Source organism: Miscanthus floridulus, chromosome 13 (genome assembly GCF_019320115.1).
Source record: "Miscanthus floridulus cultivar M001 chromosome 13, ASM1932011v1, whole genome shotgun sequence".
Classification (NCBI taxonomy): Eukaryota; Viridiplantae; Streptophyta; class Magnoliopsida; order Poales; family Poaceae; genus Miscanthus; species Miscanthus floridulus.
In genome coordinates, this window is record NC_089592.1 from 86940367 (window position 1) to 86964518 (window position 24152).

The following is a 24152-nucleotide window of genomic DNA, read 5'->3' on the forward strand; positions in this document are numbered from 1 at the left end:
CACAACGAGGAGTAGCTTGCCAGCAAGCAAGTGAACCTCGGTAAAAATCATTGTGTTCATCCTTTGATTCCGAGGTGATTGGTCCTCATTGTTATTCATCCTTGTGATTGATTGGTTCACTCCTCGACACGGCGGTATAACTATCTTGATCACTCTCTTTACTTTACCGCAAACTAGTTGACAAGCTCTTTAGTGTAGCTAGTTGTGAGAGCTTGCTTGCTTGGTTGGTGTGGCTCTTTAGTTAGCCTTTGAGAGCACACTAACATAAGGTAGTGTCATAGCTCTTGTGTGAATCGACACTATCTAAACTAGAATTGTGGTAGGTGGCTTGCATTTTGAGTAGGCTAGCGCAACACTTGCTAAAGAACACTTTGACATTAAGAGAAGGGAATGCAAGAGCTTGAATAAGGAGGTAAAAGCCCTTAAGCAAGCCCTTGATGAGCTCAAAGCAACTCATGAGAAGCTAGAGGAAGCCCATGAGAAGCTTGGCAAGGCTCACAAAAAGCTTGAAAAGGCTCATTCCACTTTGCTTAATGAACAAGATAAAAAGAAGCATGTTGAAACTTGTGATGTAGGTTTAACTTGTGATATAATTGATGAATCACTATCTATGCCTATCATTGTTGCTCCTACTAACCCTTCTTGTAGCACTTCCACTTCTACCTCATCTAGTAGTGATGGTCTCACTTGTGGTGCCTCACTAGTGGTTGAGAATGAGAACCTCAAGAAGGAGGTCACTAAGCTCACTCACACCTTAGCTAAGGCTTATGGTGGTGAGGACCGCTTGCTTATGTGCTTGGATAGCCAAAGAGCTTCTCTCTACAAAGAGGGATTGGGCTATACCCCCAAGAAAGGCAAGGCGGCCTTTGCTCCTCACAAGACTAGTTTTGTGAAGAACAATGGTCGGTTTTGCACTAGTTGCAAGCAAGTTGGTCACAAAGAACAAGAATGCAAAAACAAGAGCAAAAATGCTAATTTATCCTCCATTAAGCTTGATTCATGCTATATGCTTACTAAGGGTACAAATGGTGTAAAGGCTAAGTTCATTGGTAAACCATGGATGGGCTCAAAGAAGAAAGCCATTTGGGTACCAAAGAGCCTAGTGACTAACCTTCAAGGACCCAAGCAAGTTTGGGTACCTAAAAAGAATTGATCTTCTTTTGTAAGTCATTTACAAAGCCGGAGGAAGGCATTGGGTTCTTGATAGTGGGTGTACTCAACACATGACCGGTGATGCAAGAATATTCAACTCAATCAACACCAATGGCAATGATGGTTATGATAGTATCACATTTGATGACAATGGCAAAGGCAAGGTCAAAAGACTTGGTAAGATTGCAATATCAAATGACATGAGCATTTCTAATGTGTTGCTAGTAGAGAGCTTGAACTTCAATTTGCTATCCGTGGCATAATTGTGTGATCTTGGATTCAAATGCATATTTGGAGTAGATGATGTAGAGATCATAAGTGTAGATGGCTCTAACTTGATCTTCAAAGGCTTTAGATATGAGAATCTATACTTGGTTGATTTCAATGCTAGTGAAGCTAAATTATCTACATGCTTGTTCACTAAGTCTAGCATGGGTTGGTTATGGCATAGAAGGCTTGGTCATGTTGGAATAAAACAATTGAATAGATTGATTAAGCATGACTTAGTTAAAGGCTTGAAAGATGTTGTGTTTGAAAAGGATAAGCTTTGTAGCTCTTGTCAAGCCGGCAAACAAGTTGGAAACACCCATCCTAAGAAAAGCATGATGAGCACTAGTAAAGCATTTGAGTTATTGCACATGGATTTGTTTGGGCCAACACAATACACTAGTATTGGTGGAAACAAATATGGATTTGTGATAGTGGATGACTACACTAGATACACATGGGTATTCTTTCTAGTGGACAAAAGTGATATGTTTGCAACATTCAAATCATTTGTCAAGGGCATTCACAATGAGTTTGAAACAACCATCAAGAGAATTAGAAGTGACAATGGTAGTGAGTTCAAGAATACTAGAATTGATGAGTTATGTGATGAATTTGGAATTAGACATCAATTCTCGGCCAAATACACTCCACAATCAAATGGCCTTGTTGAGAGGAAGAATAGAACACTTATTGATATGGCAAGGTCTATGCTTAGTGAGTACAATGTGAGTCAATCTTTTTGGGCCAAAGCTATCAACACGGCTTGCTATTGTAGCAACCGCCTCTATTGTCACCGATTGAAAGAGAAGACACCATATGAGCTCTTGAATGGTAGAAAGCCCAACATTGTATATTTTTGGGTCTTTGGTTGCAAATGCTATATCTTGAAGAAAGGCACAAGATTAGGCAAGTTTGAAAAGAAATGTGATGAAGGATTCCTACTTGGTTACTCCACTACAAGCAAAGCATATAGAGTTTGGAATTTGGATAGTGGTACTCTTGAGGAGGTTCATGATGTTGAATTTGATGAAACCAAGGGTTCACAAGAAGAAGATGAGAACTTGGAAGATGTTAGAGGCATTCAACTTTCAAATGCCATGATGAACATGGATATTGGTGAATTGAGGCCTAGGCAAGTGAATGATGATGAAGAAGATGATCAAGTGCAAGTGCTCTCTAACTCAAATGTGCAAGATGATACAAATCAAGTTAGTGCAAGTGGCTAGTACATCATCTCAACCCAATGATCAAGCAAGTGCAAGCAATCAAGTTCCAATACTCCAACCAACAAATATTGCAAGAGATCATCCATTGGACACTATCATTGGTGATATTTCTAGAGGTGTACAAACAAGATCAAGATTGGCATCATTTTGTGAACACTTCTCATTTGTGTCATCCATTGAACCTAAGAAGATAGATGAAGCATTGAAGGATGTTGATTGGGTAAATGCTATGCATGAAGAATTGAATAACTTCACAAGAAATCAAGTATGGAAATTAGTAGAAAGACCAAAGGGACATAATGTGATTAGAACCAAATGGGTCTTTAGAAACAAGCAAGATCAAGATGGGATAGTAGTAAGGAACAAAGCAAGATTGGTAGCACAAGGATATACACAAGTTGAAGGTCTTGACTTTGGAGAAACATATGCCCCGGTTGCTAGATTGGAAGCAATAAGAATCTTGCTAGCCTATGCTTGTGCCCACAACATCAAGCTCTATCAAATGGATGTTAAGAGTGCATTTCTCAATGGCTACATCAATGAAGAAGTATATGTTGAGCAACCTCCCAGTTTTGAAGATGACAAGAAGCCCAACCATGTGTACAAGTTGAAGAAGGCATTGTATGGCTTGAAGCAAGCACCTAGAGCATGGTATGAGAGATTGAGGGACTTCCTCCTCTCTAAAGGGTTCACAATGGGGAAAGTTGACACCACTCTTTTCATCAAGAAGATTAGAAAAGATCTATTTGTTTTGCAAATCTATGTTGATGATATCATATTTGGATCAATCAATCAAGAATTTTGTGATGAGTTTGGAAAGATGATGGCTAATGACTTTGAAATGTCCATGATTGGAGAATTGAGTTACTTCCTTGGTCTTCAAATCAAGCAATTGAAGAATGGTACATTTGTGAGTCAAGGTAAGTACATCAAGGACATGATCAAGAAGTTTGGCATGATTGATAACAAAGTCATTAGCACACCAATGGGAACCAATGGCAACTTGGATAGTGATGCAAGTGGCAATATGGTAGATCAAAAGTTGTATTGGTCTATGATTGGAAGCCTACTCTATGTGACCGCATCAAGGCCGGATGTCATGTTTAGTGTATGCATGTGTGTAAGATTTCAAGCCTCACCAAGAGAAAGTCATTTGAAGGCTACAAATAGAATATTGAGATACTTGAAGCATACACCAAATGTTGGTTTATGGTATCCCAAAGGAGCAAAGTTTGAACTAGTTGGTTACTCCGACTCGGATTATGCGGGATGTAAGGTTGAAAGGAAGAGCACCTCGGGCACATGTCAATTGTTGGGAAGATCACTTGTTTCATGGTCATCAAAGAAGCAAAATAGTATTGCATTATCAACCGCCGAAGCTGAATACATATCCGCCGGTAGTTGTTGTGCACAAATACTTTGGATGAAGGCCACTTTGTGTGACTTTGGAATCAAGTTCAAGAAAGTGCCATTGCTATGTGACAATGAGAGTGCAATTAAGTTGACCAACAATCCGGTGCAATATGCAAGAACAAAGCACATTGATGTCCGCCATCATTTCATAAGAGATCACCAACAAAAGGGAGACATTTGCATTGAGAGTGTAGGCACCGAAGATCAACTTGCCGATATATTCACCAAGCCATTGGATGAGAAAAGGTTTTGCAAGCTAAGGAATGAGTTGAACATATTGGATTTCTCAAATATGTGTTGATGCACCCCCACTTATATGACATGCCTCTCCTTCGAGCAATCCAAGGTAAAAGTTGATTGGCATGACATTCATCTTTGCTAAGGACATGATTAGTGCATCTAGTCATATTTTCAATTTTATTAGGACCTTTCAAGTGGTTCTATTTTATTAGGCTCATTCATGAAAATCAAATGATTTTGATGTCTATATGGTATCACTTTTGCTTCTATGCTTGACTTGATCTAGTGATGGCATATGACATGTTTATGGGCTTGTAAACCTAGTGTTTAATCTAGAAAATGAGCTCTAAGTATTTAAATCAACATGGTACAAGATAACCCTTATTTCGAGGTGTGAAGAAGCTTGTCCTTGGATCAAACTGAGTTAAATATCTTTGGCAAATAATCTAGATTGGACCAAATTTGGAGAAATGATCCTCACCCCATTGATTGACATTGATAATCTCGACCCTACAAGTAATACTATCTATATTTAGAACCTTTGTGGTCATTGATGACAAAGGGGGAGAGAAACAAAGATAGTAGTAAAAATAGTGAAAAAGGGGGAGAAATATCATAAAGGGAGAGAAACATAAAGATATCTTGATATATGGGAGAAATGAACAAAGGAAAGGGATCAACTAAAATTTTGAGCACACAAGTAGGGGGAGCAAGCTCATGAACTTGTATGGTGCATTTGAATGTGCATTTCATATGTTTGCTTGCATGGCACAAGTATTAAATTTAAACATCCATGCTTGTGTGATGTATGTTAGTTGTAAGATTGAATGATGAAATGAAATCACTAGATAACTTTCATTTCCAAGAAAGTCTTTACAAGTAGTATCTTTCTAAAGTATGTTTCCAAGTGGTATTGAGCTAACCATGGTGCTAAGGATGGTATATTGGTGCACTCCGATTGGTATCACGCTTCAAAGGTCCATCTTTTATACCTTAGCATCATTTGGTAGACATTGACTCCTATATTTCCTATCTAATCATATGTGCAAGCTACAATCCAAACTCTTAGCACATATGTAGGGGGAGCAATTGCTACCATATGGGGTTCATGAAACTTGTCCATATCCTTCTACACATGGTAAATATACTTGGGCAAGCAACATGGATTCAATTGAATTTTATTTCATATCTTTGTATAAGGGTTGCCATCAATTACCAAAAAGGGGGAGATTGAAAGCTCTAGTTTGGTTTTGGTGAATTGATGAAACCCTAAGTGCTAACCTAGTTTATCAAGTGATCATGAGATAGGTAGCACACTTCAAGTGGAGAAGCTAATGAAGATCATAACATGACAATGGTGATGGCATGGCAATGATCAAGGGCTTAAACTTGAAAAGAAGAAAGAGAAAAACAAAAAACTCAAGGCAAAGGTATAAACCATAGGAGCTATTTTGTTTTGGTGATTAAGATACTTAGAGAGTGTGATCACATTTAAGATTGATAGCCGTACTATTAAGAGGAGTGAAACTCGTATCGGAATGCGGTTATCAAAGTGCCACTAGATGCTCTAACTCATTGCATATGCATTTAGGATCTAGTGGAGTGCTAACACCCTTGAAAACTTTTGTGAAAATATGCTAACACGTGTGCACAAGGTGATACACTTGGTGGTTAGCACATTTGAGCAAGGGTGAAGAAGACAGAGGAGATGCCAGCGTCGGTCAAGTGACCGGACGCTGGATCTGAATGCACCGGACGCTGACTGCCTACGTCCGGTCACGCTGACCTGGCGGTACAGTAGCTAGGGTATACCACTGGACGCTGGACTGTGTCCGGTCGAGGTGGACCGGACGCGTCCGGTCGAGGAAAAACGGATTTGGACCATTACTGTACTTGACCGGACGCTGAGGCTCCAGCGTCCGGTCAGTTTTGCCGGAGCGTCCGGTCAGCACTTAGCCGTTGTGATCTGACGATTCAGTTTTAACTCGTAGTGACACGTGGCATAAATCAGTGGACCGGACGCTGAGTCTAGGGTCCGGTCAGTTTGACCGGAGTGTCTGGTCAGAGCGCAGTGTGCCCAGTGACGGGGTACAACGGCTCTATTTCGTGGGGGCTTCTATTTAAGCCCCATGGCCAGCTATGGCTCACATCTTTGGCCATTTTCATTGACATAGCAATCTTGTGAGCCTAGCCAAAGCCCTCCCACTCATCTCCATCATTGATTCATCATCATAGTGAGATTGGGAGTGAATCCAAGTGCATTGCTTGAGTGTTTGCATCTAGAGGCACTTGGTGTTCGTGTTTCGCTGCGGATTTCACTTGTTACTCTTGGTGGTTACTGCCACCTAGATGGCTTGGAGCAGCAAGGATCATTGAGCGGAGGGTGGTGATTGTCTCCGTCTCCGATCGTGGTGATTGTGAGGGGTTCTTGACCTTTCCCCGGTGGAGAGCCAAAAGGTACTCTAGTGGATTGCTCGTGGCTTGTGTGATCCTCATCTTGTGTTGGTTGTGCGGCACCCTATTGAGGGTTTGGCGTGTGAAGCCAATTAGCGCGTGAACCTCCATATGAGTGAATCGCCACAACGAGGAGTAGCTTGCCGGCAAGCAAGTGAACCTCGGTAAAAATCATTGTGTTCACCCTTTGATTCTGAGGTGATTGGTCCTCATTGTTATTCATCCTTGTGATTGATTGGTTCACTCCTTGACACAGCGGTATAACTATCTTGATCACTCTCTTTACTTTACCGCAAACTAGTTGACAAGCTCTTTAGTGTAGCTAGTTGTGAGAGCTTGCTTGCTTGGTTGGTGTGGCTCTTTAGTTAGCCTTTGAGAGCACACTAACATAAGGTAGTGTCATAGCTCTTGTGTGAATCGACACTATCTAAACTAGAATTGTGGTAGGTGGCTTGCATTTTGAGTAGGCTAGCGCAACACTTGCTTCGCCTCATAATTGTCTAACTATTTTGTTAAGTGTTGTTGTAGAAATTTTATTAGGCTATTCACCCCCCTCTAGCCATTAGGACCTTTCACCAAGCTGCAGACGGTCTACCGAAGGAGCTGTCTCCGTCGCCGTCGTCGACGGATTCTTTGAGCAATGACGATGAGTGCGAGGTGGGGCGGGGTCCTCTGGACCATCTCCCTAACGTCAGGGGGGCAGCGCCCGGGGTGTCGGTGAGCGGCCCGGTGTCTCCAGGAGGAGGAGGAGAGGATGCCTCGTCGATCGCCCGCCCTAGGGCTGAGGCCGACACGCCCGAGACACGGGCGTTGGGGAAGCGCGCCATCAGCCCGGTGGGCTCGACGGTGGAGGTGGAACGAGCGACGGCGGGGGCAACCCAAAAGCCTCCGTAGAGGGTCGAGGGGGCGTCAGAGTCCAGCGAGGGTTAGCTGACACCGGCGGACACGGGGGCCATGCCACCGTCACCGTTGCAGAGGACGAGGAACGCAGTGCGGAAGCTGTTGTGTCCCCATTCGAGGTAAGTGCTTTGTCAGTGGAGTTTGCAGCATCTTCCACTCGTTCTTTGGTCATATGCTGACCAAGTAAGTGTTTTGTCTTCAGCCGGAAGCGTCAGGCGGAAGCGCCTGCCCTGGCTTCACGTAAGGTGCTAAAGGTGAGCACCAGCTCCACCGCCCGATGGGTGGTGGAGGCGCAGGCCACCATACAGCGTGGCACGGCGTTGGCCAGGGCCGACCCGAAGGAGCCGACCACCCAAAGAGAGGCTACCGAGGTGGCCACGAAGCAAGCGGGGGAGGAGGCGCCTACGCCACGCGAGGCTGAGGCCCTCGAGCCAGGTGAAGCCGAGGCGCCCTCAATCACTGAGGCCACCGAGGGCGAGGCCGAGGCCCTTAGGATCTCCAAGGCTGAGGTGGCAGATGCCGGGGCTCCTAGGACCACCGAGGACGAGGTGGTGGAGGCTGGAGCTCCTGGGACCACTGAGGCCGAGGCGGCCGAGGCCGGCTTAGGCATAGCGGAGCCGGCGGCCCAGGATGCGGAGATGGAGGCGGGGTAAGGTTCAGTACCACCCCCGGTCCAAGACCCGCCGCCATCGTAGGAGAGCGCCCGGGAGGTGGAGGTCCATTCGATCTCCTCCGATGATACTTCCCGGGGGAAGGAGGTGGCGGACGTCGAGGCGACCAGCACCGTGGAGCAGCTAGCTCCAACTTCTGGCGAGGGAAGCTCGGCCCTCATCTAGGTACAACCCGAGCCTCGCGGGTGGGATCGCCCGCACGTCTTGTGGCAGAGCCAGGACTACCCTGAGGTGGAGCCGCTGTTTGCCCTTGAGGATGTGGCCGAGGGGGGGCGTTGGGGCTCCTTCAAGCAATTCCACCAGCTGGCGAAGCAGTCGCTGCAGACAGCGCTGTCCGTCGTGGCTGACGATCTGCCCAGCATTTCCTAGGTGCGCGCTTTCTTTCCTTGTGCTGTGTCGTCTTTTCCTGAGTTTTCTCGTAGTGCTTGACGTCTGTTCTGTCTATCCAGGACCTCGAGGCCCGGTCCCTTGGGAAGTTGATGTTCCTCTGGCGAGAGAGGGATGTCTGGGACTAGCTTCGGTAGCAGAAGGACCTACTCGCCAATGCTAATGAGCTTCTATCGGTGCGGAGCGTGGAGGTGGAGGACCTCCACCTTCACTGTGCTGATATGAAGGCCGAGGCGGCCATGGCTCGGGAGCAGGTCACCCCTTTGGCGGCACGGATCAAGGAGCTAGAGGAGGAGTTGACCCGGGTGGCCGGTGAGTGGGACACCTTTAGGTCCTGGGCCAAACAAGTGGAGGTCTCTGCCAAGGCCATCGCTAGGTAGCTAGGGGCAGAGCAGGGCGCGCACCTACTGACGAAAGGTGCCCTGGCGGAGGCTCTCATGGTGGCCGAGGCCTCCCAGGTCGAGGCCATAGCCTGGAAGGAAAAGGCCGAGGGTGAGTCCTGTTGAGCCGCACCCCTTATTTTATTTGTTTTTCTTGCGTTCGACCCCTGACTCCCCGATGCGACACAGAGCTAGAGAGGGAGGCTTCCAGGGCAGTCGAGGCCTCTCGAGTCGAGGTCCAAAACTAGAGGGAGAAAGTCGAGGGTGAGTCTCATAGGCTTGCGCCCCTGTTCGGCTTGTTTTTCTTTCGTGCTTGACCCCATTCCGCCTGTCTTGGCATAGGGTTGGAGAAGGAGGTCACCCGGGCTGCTGAGGCCTCCGTCGCAGTGCAGGCAGTGCTCAAGGCCGAGATCCAGGAGCACAACGTGTTGTAGATCACCGCCCGTACTACCTGCGAGGCCCTAGAGGTCGGAGGGGTCGAGTCGAGCAGCTCCCTCGGTAGCCACTTGATCGCGTTGAGCGGCCGAGTCCACGAGCGGCTTCGGGGGGCGCTGCATACGGGCGTCAAGCGCGCCTTGGCCATCATCTCCTCGCACTACGCCGGCATCAACCTTGAGGCCATTAGCGACAGTTACGTCATGGCTGAGGATGACGAGAAGGCCGAGGAGGAGGTCATGAAGCTGGTGGAGGCAGCTGAGGCCCCTGGCACGGCGCTGGCCAAGCTGTTCGAAGAGGAGGTGATTCCTTCTACGCCGACCACCGATGCTGGCGACCCTGAGCTTTAACCTGGGCCAAAGGGGCCATGTAAATAGATTAGGACTTACATTATTGTACCATAACGCTTATGGTCATCGAGACCTTTTAAAGTACTTGTGTGTATATGCTTTTTAATCATTTTTATTGTATTTCCGAGCCTCTACCCTCTGTCTCGTCTTCGAACATATCTCTTGCAAAAAACTTCCTCGAAGCCTAAGCTGCCCTTCGGGCAAAAGGTGGTGAGGGAGTTGCCATAGTCTAGAGGCGTAGGCCATCTCACGGCTCGGCCGGCCTTTTGCCCCTGGGACAGACTTTCGGTCCTTAGTTTTTTTACAATCGATTTGTCAGAGTACGCGAGAGAGTTTGGCGTAGAAATCTTTTCGAAAAACGACTAAAAACGGTGTTTGGGACTTAGGGGGGGATCCCCCCCCTTCTAGCCCCCGAGAGAGGCTCGGTTCTGCAGAGGCAGAGCCGAGTCTTGTTCGAGCCCCACGGTGGGCACCTCTGCAGAGGCAGAGCCGAGTCTCCCTTATAGCGTTATCGTAATGCCGATCCCCCATCGATGGGCTCGGGGGCTTTCTCAAAAAATTAGAACAACTAAAGAACATTTCTTTATTGTATTTCGAGAAACAATGTATACAATGCTTGGAAATTTAAGGGTAGAAGCGACGTAGCTGTTCTATGTTCCAAGCGTTGGTGAGGATTTCGCCCTTCTCGTTCGCTAGCTTGTAGGTCCCAGGCTTTAGCACTTGGGTGACGATGTACGACCCTTCCCATGGCATGGTCAGCTTGTGGCGGCCCTTATTGCTCTGCCTCAGTCTCAGCACTAGGTCACCCACCTTTAGGTCTCGGCTTCGAATGTGCTGGGCTTGATAGCATCGTAGGGCTTGCTGGTACCTGGCCGAGTGTAGCAGCGCAACGTCTCGGGCTTCCTCCAGTTGGTCAAGGGCGTCCTCACGGGCAGTGCGGTTGCTTTGCTCATTGTAGGTCTGTAGCCTCATGGAACCATACTCCAAGTCAGTGGGGAGGATGGCCTCAGCTCCATAGACCAGGAAGAATGGTGTGAACCTCGTGGCTTGGCTCGGAGTGGTCCTCAGGCTCCAGATGATCGACGGGAGTTCGGCAAGCCATTTCTTGCCAAATTTCTTCAACCGGTTGTATATTCTTGGCTTGAGACCCTATAGGATCATGTCGTTGGCACGTTCTACTTGGTCGTTTGTCCTAGGGTGTCCAGCGGCCGACCAAGCCACATGGATGTGGTGGTCATCGCAGAACATTAGGAACTTGTGGCTGGTGAATTGTGTCCCATTGTTAGTGATGATGGTGTTTGGAACACCGAACCTGTGGATGATATCAACGAAGAACAGCACCGCTTGCTCGGATTTGATTCGAGTGATCGGACGAGCCTCGATCCACTTGGAGAACTTGTCAATAGCTACCAGCAAATGGGTATAGCCCCCGGGGGCCTTCTGCAGAGGCCCAACCATGTCCAGCCCCCACACGGCGAATGGCCATGTAATGGGGATGGTTTGGAGGTCTTGGGCCGGGAGGTGCGTCTGCCGCGCATAGTACTGGCATCCCTCGTAGGAGCGTACCAACCATTGGCGGAAGGCGTTTCCGATGAGCGTCCGAGGCGCTGCATGGTGCCTACAGGCCCTCACATGCAAGTCCCAAAGTAGGGCTTGGCCTACCTCAGTGGTGATGCACCGTTGGAGGACGCCAGATGGGCTTTGCTTGTACAACTCGCCGTTGCCGAGGACATAAGTTTTGGCTCATCGCGCGAGCCATCTGGCTTTGGTCCTATCTGCAAGAAGCTCTCCTCGAACGAGGCAATCAAGGAACAGGACTCGCCAGTCCGTGCCCTGGTTGGCCTCGGGAGGCTCCGCGTTGATTTCCATGGCCTCGAGCTCGGCCGCAGGGGTCTCGGTGACAGAGGGGGCCTTGGGCCCTGCGGTGGGCTCGACCGGTGGGCCCTCTTCCACCGCCGAGGCGTAGTCGATGGAAGGCTTGTGGAGGTCTCTAGCGAAGATGTTCGGGGGGACCGGGGCCCGTGCCGATGCCATCTTTGCCAGTTTGTCCACGGCCTCGTTGAATTTTCGCGCAATGTGGTTGAGTTCGAGACCGTCGAGCTTGTCTTTTAGGCGACGCACCAACTTGCAGTACGCCTCCATTTTGGGGTCATGGCAGTTCAACTCCTTCATCACTTGATCGATGACGAGCTACAAATCGCCCCGTACGTCGAGACGCCGTACTCCAAGTTCGATGGTGATCTGCAAGCCATTGACGAGGGCTTCATACTCAGCTGCATTGTTGGAGGCGGTGAAGTGGAGCCAAATCATGTAGCACATGTGCACTCTGAGGGGTGAGATGAAGAGCAGACCCGCGCCTGCCTCGGTCTTCATTAGGGACCCATCAAAGTACATGGTCCAGCATTCCGCCTGGATTTGAGCGGGTGGCAGTTGGGTGTCGGTCCACTCAGTCACAAAATCAGCCAAGACCTAGGATTTAATTGCTTTCCGAGGCGCAAAAGATAGGGCTTCCCCCATGAGTTCAACGGCCCACTTGGCTATCCTACCCGAGGCCTCTCGGTTCTGGATTATCTCTCCTAGAGGGAAAGACGACACCACGGTCACCGGGTGGGACTCGAAGTAGTGACGCAACTTGCGTCGAGCCAAGACTACGGCGTAGATCAGTTTCTAGATATGGGGGTAGCGTGTCTTAGTCTCAAAGAGCACCTCGCTGATGAAGTAAATAGGTCGTTGGACGGGTAGAGCGTGCCCCTCTTCCTGCCTCTCGGCCACTATGGCCATGCTGACCACTTGGGTCATTGCGGTAACGTAGAGTAAGAGGGCCTCGCCCTTGGTCGGTGGCACTAGGATGGGAGGATTGTTGAGCAGTGCCTTGAGCTTGGCGAGAGCTGCTTCGGCCTCAGGGGTCCAAGAAAAGCGTTCAGATTTCCTCAAGAGGCGGTACAGAGGCAAGCCATTTTTGCCAAGGCGCGAGATGAAGCGGCTCAGGGCCAAGGCATCCCATAACCCTCTGCACTCCCTTGAGGTCTCGGATTGGTCCCATGTTGGTCATGTCCGAGACCTTCTCTGGGTTGTCCTCGATGCCACGCTCTGAGACTATGAATCCCAAGAGCAAGCCTCGGGGGACCCCGAAGACAAACTTCTCGGGGTTGAGCTTGATGCCCATCTCTCTAAGGCATTTGAAGGCTACCTCCAAGTCATCGACAAGATCACTGGCCTTCCTGGACTTGACCACGATGTCATCCACATAGGCCTCGACGGTTCGCCCGATGTGCTCGCCGAAGACCTGGGTCATGCACCGCTGGTACGTGGCCCCTGTGTTTCTGAGGCCGAACGGCATAGTCACATAGCAGTACATGCCGAATGGGGTGATGAAAGAAGTCACGAACTGGTCGGATTCTTTCATCTTGATTTGATGGTAACCAGAATAAGCATCAAGGAAAGATAGGGTTTCGCATCCTGCAGTGGAGTCGATGATTTGGTCAATTCGAGGTAATGGGATTGGAACTTTTGGACATGCTTTATTCAAACTAGTGTAGTCTACACACATCCTCCACTTCCCATTTTTCTTCTTAACTAATATGGGATTAGCTAACCACTCTAGATGGGACACTTCCTTGATGAATCCGGCCGCCAAGAGCTTCTGCACCTCCTCACCGATGGCCCTGTGCTTTTCCTTGTTGAATCGGTGCTGGCGCTGCTTCACCGGTCTGGAGCTAGCCTGGATGTCCAAGGCGTGCTCGGTGACCTCCCTCGGTATGCCCAGCATGTTCGAGGGGTCCCATGCGAATACATCATCATTCGTGCGGAGAAAGTCGACGAGCACGACCTCCTATTTGCTGTCGAGGGTGGCGCTGATCCTCAGCGCCTGGTCGTTGGTGTAGGTGGGGTCAACCGGGACGAGCTTGATGGCCTCTGTGGGCTCGAAAGTCCTGGCACGACGCTTGGAGTCAGGCGCCTCGCTACCAAGTCGGTCGAGGTTGACGATGAGGGTCTCGGCCTCCACGAGAGCCTCAGCGTACTCGATGCATTTGACGTCGCAGTCATATGCATGCTCGTACGTGGACTCGACAGTGATGACGCCGTTGGGGCCCGGCATCTTGAGCTTGAGGTAGGTGTAGTTAGGGATCGCTATGAACTTGGCGTAGCATGGCCGCCCTAGGATGGCATGATAGGTCCCCTTGAACCCAACCACCTCGAAGTTGATTACCTCCTTGCGGTAGTTGGAGGGAGTGCTAAAGCAGATGGGCAGGTCGATGTGCCCGAGGGGCCACGTGCGTTTCCCTGGCATGATGCCGTGGAAGGGCACGACATCACCTCAGAGCTATGACTGGTCGAGCTCCAAGAGCTCCAGGGTGTTGGCATAGAGGATGTTGAGACTGCTGCCTCCGTCCATCAACACCTTGGTGAGACGGGTGTTGCCGATGATCGGGTCGACGATAAGTGGGTACTGCCTGGGGTTTGGGACATAATCGGGGTGGTCATCCCGATCAAAGGTGATCGCCTCCCGAGACCAGTCGAGGTACCGAGGAGTGGCCACCTTAACCAAGAAGACCTCCCGGTGCTCCTTCTTTCGCTGTCACGTCGTAAGGCATGCTGAAGGCCCACCAAAGATCATGAAGGCGTTGTGCACCTCAGGGAACCCGTCGTCCTTATCGTTGTCCCTATCGCTAGCGTCCTTCTTCTTGGCATCATCGTTGGGGAGCCTGAGCTTGGTGTAGTAACGCCAGAACATGGTGCATTCTTCGAGGGTGTGCTTCACCGGGCCCTGGTGGTAAGGGCAGGGCTTCTTAAGCATATCGTCGAAGAGTCCAGGGCCTCTGGTGGGGCCTCAGGGATTCTTGCGATCTGCGGCTACGACTAGACTAGCCTCGAGGACCTGCTGCTTCCCTTGATGACCCTTTTTCTTTTTCTTGGGGAGGTAGGGGCTGAGGCCTCGGGGGCCTCGTCCCTCTGCTTCCCCTTGGCGTCGTTGTCGGGGAAGATGGCCCCGACAGCCTCTTCACCCGAGGCGAAGTTGGTGGCGATGTCGAGGAGCGCGGTCGCCATGGTCGGTACGTTCCGGCCTAACTCTCGGATTAGGTCTCGGCAGGAGGTGCTGGAGAGGAACGCCTGGACAATTTCTGAGTCATCGACGCTGGGCAACTCGGTGCATTGCTTGGAGAAGCGTCGGATGAAGTCTTGGAGAGACTCATCCGGCCTCTGGCGACAACTCTTGAGGTCCCAGGAGTTCCTTGGGCGCACATATGTGCCCTGGAAATTCCCGATGAAGACCTTTACCAAGTCACGCTAGTTGTGGATCTACAAGGGAGGGAGGTGCTCGAGCCAGGCTCACGCCAAGTCTGACAGGAACAAGGGGAGGTTACGGATGATGAGCAGGTCATCATTCACGCCGCCTAGCTGACAAGCCAGGCGGTAATCGGCCAACCACAGCTCAGGGTTGGTCTCGCCGCTGTACTTTGCGAGGTTGGCCGGTTGCCGAAACTAGGCCGGGAAGTGGGCGCCACGGATGGCTTTGCTGAAGACCTGAGGGCCAGGTGGCCTAGAAGAAGAACTGCGGTCCTCCCCACTATCGTACTGACCGCCTCAGTGCGGGTGGTAGCCTCGGGCGGGCCCATCGTTGTCGTGGCGCCGTCGCCTGCTGACCACATCGTGGCCGCCTTGCGCCTCGCGTCGATCGCCAAGGCAATCGTGCACCAAGAGAGCCTTGTTGGCTGTCGGTGCCCGAGCAGGCTCAGGACGAACCGAGGCCTCTCTATCCTACCGAGGTGGTGCCGTAGGTAGTTCCGAGGCGCCTCCACGCCGTCGAGAGGCAGAACTTTCGGCCTGCTGTACTACGGCGGTCTCGAGGAGGTCTCGGAGCTCGCCGTGGACCTGTCACCCCTCCGAGGTAGAGGGCTCAGGCATCGTTCAGAGTAGCATCACTGCTGCCGCGACGTTCTGGCTAGCGCAATTGAAGACAGAGGGTTGCTCGTCCCCTTCGTCGTTGTTGATGCGGCGGTTGACGTCACGAGCCCTCCGCTAGGCTACTCCGCCATCACCGCGACCCCGCTGCTCTTGGTCGAGAGTGTCTCAGAGCTGCTGCAGAAGGAGTTGGTCTTGTTCGACCTTGGCCTGAAGCTCACGGAGCTGCTCCAGGTCTAGGCGTCGAGGTTCCTCGGGGGCAAGGTTCTCGTTCCATGCTGCTCGGGGCTCGACGCGTGGAGGTGCGGCGCCGCCTGCCCCCTCGGGGGGCGAGGAGCGATTGCCTGCCCCTTCATCCTCATCGCTCGCGCTTGGCATCCTGAGCTCGACGTTGAAGCACTCACGAGTGGGATCTAAAGTGCCTTCATCATCGAAGTCGGAGTAGCCGAAGCAGTAGTCGCTCGCGGCCATGAAGCGGCATATGGCTTTAGGGTCGCGAAGTCTGGAGAAGTCCGCTCCGGCCCATGCCTCATCCTCCTCTGAGGAGTCAGCGTGGGTGTGGATCGGGGTTGTGGCGATGAGGTCGAGGGCAAAACGTTGGTAGGCGGTGGCGGCATTGCCCAACCCGAATGGGTATGGGGATGGTGTCGTTGCTGGGCTCCGCTCCGCCGGAGGCAACTCCTCAGGAGGTGGCGGGGCAGAGCTTGATGATGGGGCGTCGCCGTGCGCCACCGGCGTCTTTCCCTTGCCTAGGCACAGGCTAGACAGGTCCCCAACCAAGGACTCTGTACCAACAGCCGGGCATGGGATACCGGTGGAGCACGGTGCGTTGCCCTGAGCTCGCGCAGAGTCGGGGTGGTCCTGCCCGCATCGCGCCTAGCGAGCGCGACGAGAGCGGTGGCCTAGGCGCCGCCTGCGCCTAGGCTGCTGGTGCACGATGTTGTCGTCGGTCGATGGGGTTCTAGGTGGGAGGAGTATCATGTCGTACTCATGTCCTAGAGACATGAACTCTAGGCTCCCGAACTAGATCACCGTGCCGTGACGCAGTGGTCGCACGGGGTCTGCCATCCGGAACTTGTTGGGATGACTAAGCTGACACGCAGTAGCGCCCCTACCTGGCGCGCCAACTGTCGGTGTTTTGGGTCTGGCGGATCCTCAACCGACTAGTGAAAGTGTACTGCGTGCCCCTAATCCCGGATGGTGATGCAAAGAGACACAAGGTTTATACTGGTTCAGGCAATAGGTGCCCTATGTCCAGTCTGAGAGAGCGATCTTGTATTCCTTGCACCGAGGTGCTTGTAGTAGGGGCTTACAAGCTGGGCGAGAGAGGGAGCTAGTCCCAGGTCTCTGCGTGGAGTGACGTGGGTTGCTTGAGATGTTGATCTCTTGTAGTGAGGAAGCGTGTGTGTTACAGAGCGTTGTGCGTTGCTTGCACGTGTGTGTTTGTGTGTGTTTGTGCCTAGAAGCGGCCCCTGTCACTCCCTTTTATAGTCGAAGGGAGGCATGGGGACGGTACATGGATTTGCTACGTGACGTTTTGTGAGCGGAGGCGGTATGCCGAGCCCTGTAGCTCGTTACTGTGGCGGCATGGTCGGTGGAGCGTCCTTGTCCTCGGTGCACTAGAGCGACGCGTTGGTCACGCCTAATCCTGTGCGACGTGGGAGCTCCTGCGGCTTGGCGCAGGGTATGGTGCATACTGTAGACGACGTGACGGTCGCTGTATGTTGACAACGCAGAGAGCCAAGGCCCAGTCGGTGCAGAGGCTGAACCATTGTGGGAGGCTCGGCGGGAGCGAGTCCCGAGGCTACAGGAGCACGGAAGCGGATAGCCGAGGCTCGGAGGGAGCAGTTGGTCTTATACGTTGATTCCAAGGCTACAGGGACCCGGACTTGAATCTCCACGCCGCGCTGTCCTTGGAGCAGGTGGGGTTAGGCAGCACAGTGCAGCACGGGTGTCAGTCATGGGCACAGTGCCGAGCACAGCGGCCGGTAACCCCTGCCTCGTCCTGTCCCGAACGGCATGGTGCCGATGTGACTCACGTCTCGTCGGCCACTCCGCTGTATCGAGCCGTCGTTCAGCTGACGTCGTGGGAGTGGTCGAACGCGTTAGTTGGACGTGACGTCCTATCAGAGAAGTCGGTCAAGGCGGAGATGACGGGGTTGATGCCGAGCCGGCCTCGAGCGAGTCGGAGAATCGGTACCTCGTCCGAGGCCTTACGGGCGGGGCCTCGAGCGAGTTGGAGAATCGGTACCTCGTCCAAAGCCTTACGTGCGGGGCCTCGAGCGAGGCGGAGACTCGGTACCTGGTCCGAGGCCTTACGGGCGGGGCCTCGAGTGAGTCGGAGAATCGGTACCTCGTCCGAGGCCTTACATGCGGGGCCTCGAGCGAGGCGGAGAATCGGTACCTCGTCCGAGGCCTTACGTACGGGTGCCTCGTCCGAGGCCTCGTGGTTTCATTTTGGGCTGAGCCCGCTTCGGGTGAGTCGGGACACTGTCCGAGGTGGGCCGGGTGGTCCAGCCGAGCCTCGGATAAGGTGGGGGTTTGCCGGTGGTTGTTTCTTGGCTTCGATATTTACAAGATCTAAGCGATTTTTTCGATTCTTACTTAGGGGGCCTCTTTTTATGGTACCCGACATTATTATTATTATTATTATTATTATTATGTACGTACGCAGTGACATTTTAAACATCTGCCCTGCTCGTCAATAGAGACAGCCTGACTTGTGGTGCTCGCATAACTTTAGTCGTCAACGCCACGGTAGTATAGACTGACTTTGACCAGTACACCCATACTTAATTACTGCGATTTATCATTTGCGGTGTAAGATCACCATCTAGAGATAGGCCTCTGGCTAAGTTTCCACACCTATCTTTATTGTGTGATAGACTGGATCCCATTATCTCAGCACAACATGTTCGTTCCCTGGTCATCGGTCGTCTCTCCATCTCCCTATCATCCCTATAGAAGAGAAAAACCGTGTGTCAGTGTCACCGCCGGGCCAAGAAAGTGCCAGCGACAGCGAGCGTCCGATCGAATGCAATGGCAGCAAGCAGCCTGAGGACTAGTAGCTTGGACTCGGAGGAGCGTACGCTAGCTGCCCTTCCAGGTATGAAATCCACGCAGCGCTAGGTAAGGCGCCTTTAATTTCATGGATGAAAATGGCGACCAGACGGAAGGTGAATGGGAGCCACTAAGAATTTCTTTGCTGAGAAAAGCTTGGCCTATATCCTGATTATAACCCGACACGCCTCTCTTTTAATTGTCAAGGTTACACAAGCCAACTAATTTTTTTTATGAAACTACACAAGCCAACTAATTTCTCAAAGCAGCGCAGAGCTAAAGCGACAAAGCATGGATTAAATTACTCGCTAAATAGCCTACTAACAAAAACTCTATTTAGCTTAAAAGGCTTTAGATGGACTAAGCTACAGTATTCTCGGCGGCAGGTGCACCTAAACACGGCCTAAAGCTTAAAAGATTAGTTAAATATTGGTTGAACAGTCATAGCACTGCTGCATGAAAGTGACATCACAGGAAATTATTAGTCCGTGCCTTGCTAGTCCCTGTCAATTGGGAGCACTACTGATCTTCTATCTCTGGTAGTGGAAGAGACAAAATATGTTAGCACCACCATAAATCAGTCAGTAAGTCAAGTCACCGCGTGCGCGTGTTGTTTTTGCTTTATGGACGGCGAAATTGGGCCCGGCCGTTTGGATCCTGGACGAATTGAAATTTACATAATAAATTAGGCTATTTGGTTTGAAATTTGATATTCCATAATATTTTTAAGCTCATAAATAAGTCTATCTCAAATTCATAGCGTGAGAGATAGAAATAGATTACTATACTATAATATTATTCTCTAACTTATAGCATACTCTTCAACTCACTTTTCTAGAGCAGAAATGCAATATATAAGTATGTTCCTTGTATGCCTAACAATAAATATACAAATATATTTTATATATAACTATATTAGCTTAATTAATCTATGTCTAAATTGTAATTATCATAATAAATTAAATTTCAAGGATCCAAACGGGCCTTTAACTTAGTTCGGTTCTGTTCGCTTCTCTTATAATCCGTATTTTTTAGCTTGTTTTTTCTCTCACAACAAATCAGCCGGAACAGTGTTTTGGCTTATTTTTTCAGCGAAGCGAACATGGCCTTCGTCTTCGTCCTTGGCGTCGTGCTACTTAATTTAATTTCACTGCAGAAACTGTGTATGGCATGCCCTATTTATGGTGAGGAACGTAACTGACGAGGACGAAATGGGTAGTGCTTAAAAAAACAACAAGAAGTAGAAGATAAGAGGCCATTGTTGTTCTTTGCTTACGGTTAGTTCCATATACGCAAGGCACACATGAAGACGAATGTAGTAGCGGCGAGTAAAACAGTTGTAGCACTTGCTGCTGTAGTCGCGACGCTGCTGCTGCTGCTCCCGCCATTTGCTGGCGGCGGCGCCGCACTTGCTGCAACTGCAGCAACAGCCACTGGTCTGGGCAGTAACTGCACAAGGAGGTGCGGCAACATCAGCATCCCTTACCCATTCGGCATCGAGCTCGGCTGCTACCACGACACCGGCTTCAACCTCACCTGCAAGCAGCAGCACTCCCACCGTCAGCCACCCAAGCTGTTCCTCGGCGACGGCACCGTGCAGGTGCTGGACATCTCTGTTGAACACAGCACGGTGCGCATCTACAGCCCCGGCGTGCAGTTGCAGTACGATGGCATCAGCACCGGCGGGACATGGGGCCTCGGGCTCCCAGAGACCGGACCGTACTTCCTGTCGGAGTCAGCTAGCATGCTCGTGGCGACAGGGTGCAGCATCCAGGTCAGCATCCGAGGGGGACTGAATGTCAGCCTGGTGAGTTCTTGCACTGCTATCTGCCCCGTTATTTTGTCCAAAGATGGTGGCTGTAACGGTACGATAGGAAATGGCAGCTGCACTGGCATTGGTTGCTGTCAGGCCAGCATCGTTGTAGGCTACTCTTCCTACAGAATCCAGATTGACCGGCCGGTTTCTTCTGCCTCGGGCTGGAACGTTCCTACTTCGGTATTCATAGTCGACCAGAGTTACTTTATCAGTATCAATTCGAATGGAGAACGAATTCCTGGATCGCTTACTACGGCTACACTAGACTGGATAATTAGTACTTCGACATGTCCTACAAATATGACCGCCCCAGAATGTCTCAGTAACCACAGCTATTGCCAAAATTACTCTTCCTTGGGCCATGGTGGGTATACATGTCAATGCGCAGATGGTTATCAGGGTAATCCTTTTGTTCAAGGTGGATGTCAAGGTACACTACGTAGTGAATCAATCTTTTTTAATTATATTTTCTCAGCCTGAATCTGCATACATCCTTTGGTGCTCCTAACACATACCTTATTTTTTGGCTATAGATATAGACGAGTGCAAATATCCCGACCAATATGTTTGCTATGGTGTTTGCAAGAATACACCTGGAAGTTTTATTTGCCAATGCAACACTGGCTATACAGGCAATGCTTCCATCCCAAATGCATGCACAGGTATAATAAGATGGAAATCCTGAATACATTTGGTTATAACTTACGACTACTTGCTCTAGAGTTATTACAAGGCTCGCTATATACATATTGGACACTATAACAAGACCTTAAAACAAAATCCATCTGCTCTAAATTTCCTAGACATTGACGAGTGCAAGCACCAGGAAGCATACTCATGCTACGGGATATGCCAAAATTTCCCTGGAAGTTTTCACTGCCAATGTCCTGAAGGAAGCTCTGGAAATTATTCTACAAAAGGGGGATGCATTACATTCAATAACTCATTTACAGGTACTAAGCAGCCGCTATATGCAATGCAAGCTTAAACTTTCCGATTTCACTCACAGAATTAATATTTTTCATCTTGATATATTTTGTTACTCCGAATCCTGAACGTGTCGTGTCATTAAATATTTTCTTAGGTTTAAGCATCGGGCTGGGAGTCGGTGGTGGAACAAGTCTTTTGCTTCTAGCCCTTGGTGCTCCCTACATAATGCGTAAAATCAAGCTTCGAAAGGTAAAGAAGATGAAACAAAGATTTTTCAAGCAAAATCATGGGCTGCTATTGCAACAGTTAATATCACGAAGCACAGACATTGGTGAGAGAATGATAATTACCTTGCGTGATATAGAGAAGGCAACAAATAATTTTGATAGAGCTCGCATCATTGGTGGTGGAGGGCATGGTGTCGTGTTTAAAGGAATTCTAGATCTACATGTTGTGGCAATCAAGAAGTCAAAGATAGTAGTTCAACGAGAAATCAATGAATTCATAAATGAAGTTGTCGTTCTTTCTCAAGTGAACCATAGAAACGTGGTGAAGCTCTTAGGGTGTTGCCTTGAGACAGAAGTCCCATTGCTAGTTTATGAGTTCATTTCAAATGGAACCCTCTGTCATCATCTTCATGTTGAAGGACCAGTGTCACTACCATGGCACAATCGGATGAGGATAGCAGCCGAGGTTGCCAAAGCGATATCCTATCTGCATGCATCTGCTTCAATGCCCATATTTCACAGAGATATTAAGTCATCCAACGTACTTCTTGATGATGCTTTAACTGCAAAGGTTTCAGATTTTGGAGCTTCTAGATATATCCCAATAGATCAGACAGGAGTGACTACAGCAGTTCAAGGAACAATGGGCTACTTGGATCCAATGTATTATTACAATGGACGATTAACAGACAAGAGTGATGTTTTCAGTTTTGGTGTTCTTCTTGTAGAATTGCTTACTCGAAAGAGACCATATGTGTATAGGTCAGTTGATGATGATGGTCTTGTTTCACATTTTGTTTTGCTGCTAGCAGAAGGCAAACTGGTTGACATAATTGATCCTCAAGTTATGGAGGAGGAAGGTGGAGAAATCGAAGTAGCCACACTAGCAGCAATGTGCACAAAATTGAAGGGAGAAGACAGGCCTACAATGAGGGAAGTGGAGATGGCCCTTGAATGCCTGCTAGTTAAGAAGAGCCAAGTTCAATATAATGGAACACGACAAACAAATAGTGGGGAAACTGCCGGTCCTTACATGTCAACTGACCGAGGAACTAAGGAAGCTAGCAGGCAATACACCATGGAGGAGGAAATGTTGTTATCAGCGAGCTTTCCCCGGTGAATTTTTATCGCTGTATTGAACAAGTGCACAATTCATGTACTCATTTATCTATTGTTTCATAGCATTGCGAGACGACAAACAGGTGTCACTTACATTTGTTCTCATAAATAATTGATGAAATACATCAGTTTACTTTAGTCCCGCATATTGACATTTATAAATAATGTAAAGCTTATTTTTTTTGTGCTTGTTTTTGCAAGCTGAACATGAGTTCTTTTTCCTATTTTTGCATGTTTCCTTGTTCAATGAAGAATTTTGGGTTTGTCTCTGCATTCTCAAGATGATGCAACCTAATTGTTCTGTGTATTCATGTTTCTGTGTATCTTATATTATTTTTAGATAATAGAATTGTTTCCAAACTCTACTAACTTTTTGTGCATATGACAAAAAACAATGTACAATCATAGTTTGGATCGTTAAAAGTTGGCATCGACAAGAATAATCTAAAATGTTGGAAAGAAATTTAACTTGCCTGGACGACAGGCCACTTGCCCATTTTTCTCATCATGATTTAAAACATGGTGGGGGGGGGGGGGGGGGGGGGAGGACCTAAATAAGTTAATACAAGAGGTAACCTTACTTCAAGGATCTCCGGTGACATAGATCTATTTGTCTAATGGAGAAAGTGAAACTAAAATGAAGGCAGACGCATCAGTATTTTGCTATCTGGGTTATCTAAAACTGTGGTAACTCATATTTCCACAATCACCTTCGTCCATGATTGTTGTCCATTGCCCATTGCGATGAGTGGTTTCATGTCACTATCGAAAAATGAGGGAGAGCATAGCACTCTCTTGTTGGATCTGTGTCACCAAAGCAAGCGTTATAGTAAAGCTCGAACTATCTAGCAGTGATCCAGAACCCTTAGAATGACCCTCTCTTCCCTCTACACTTGTATCCCCTATCCCTTCTTTGGTCGTTCTTGATTCTTAACAAGTACACACACGTTCCCTGTGGATTTGATACCTTGGAATACTCTAGGGTCAAAGCTACGGTGGTATCCGTACGCTTGCAGATTTATCTACGGTTGTTAAGATTACCAACAAGCTTTCTTGCGCTATTGCTAGGGAATAGTTGTACTAGTTTCGAACCGAGTTTGTCTGTTTTCTTTTTCTTTCAAACACCTACCGGAAGGCAGCCCAAAGTTATCTTTTCCTTTACCCTTACAACTGCTTTTTTTGTTTTGAATCATCAAATTTCTAGTGCTTTATTGGGTG

General features: G+C 49.3%; 1 protein-coding gene and 1 pseudogene across 1 annotated transcript; one reads left to right on the top strand and one right to left on the bottom strand.

The window, feature by feature from the left end:
- Nucleotides 1–7582, bottom strand: part of LOC136500239 (putative wall-associated receptor kinase-like 16) — a 36616-nt pseudogene extending 29034 nt beyond the window's left edge.
- A 12466-nt stretch (nt 7583–20048) lies between these two features.
- LOC136501293 (wall-associated receptor kinase 2-like) lies at nt 20049–23080 on the top strand. The gene is made up of 4 exons (XM_066496796.1): nt 20049–21088; nt 21192–21320; nt 21462–21611; nt 21743–23080. The coding sequence occupies exons 1-4, from the start codon at nt 20146–20148 to the stop codon at nt 22933–22935; spliced, it is 2415 nt and encodes an 804-aa protein (XP_066352893.1). The 5' UTR covers nt 20049–20145; the 3' UTR covers nt 22936–23080.
- The last annotated feature ends 1072 nt before the right edge of the window (nt 23081–24152 follow it).

What these genes read in the sequence shown, in the direction of transcription:
- LOC136501293 (XM_066496796.1), top strand. Translation starts at nt 20,146, where the DNA reads ATGAAGACGAATGTAGTAGCGGCGAGTAAAACAGTTGTAGCACTTGCT. An exon ending in TGTTCAAGGTGGATGTCAAG is followed by an intron (nt 21,089 to 21,191) that starts GTACACTACGTA and finishes TTTTGGCTATAG; the next exon opens with ATATAGACGAGTGCAAATAT. An exon ending in ATTCAATAACTCATTTACAG is followed by an intron (nt 21,612 to 21,742) that starts GTACTAAGCAGC and finishes ATATTTTCTTAG; the next exon opens with GTTTAAGCATCGGGCTGGGA.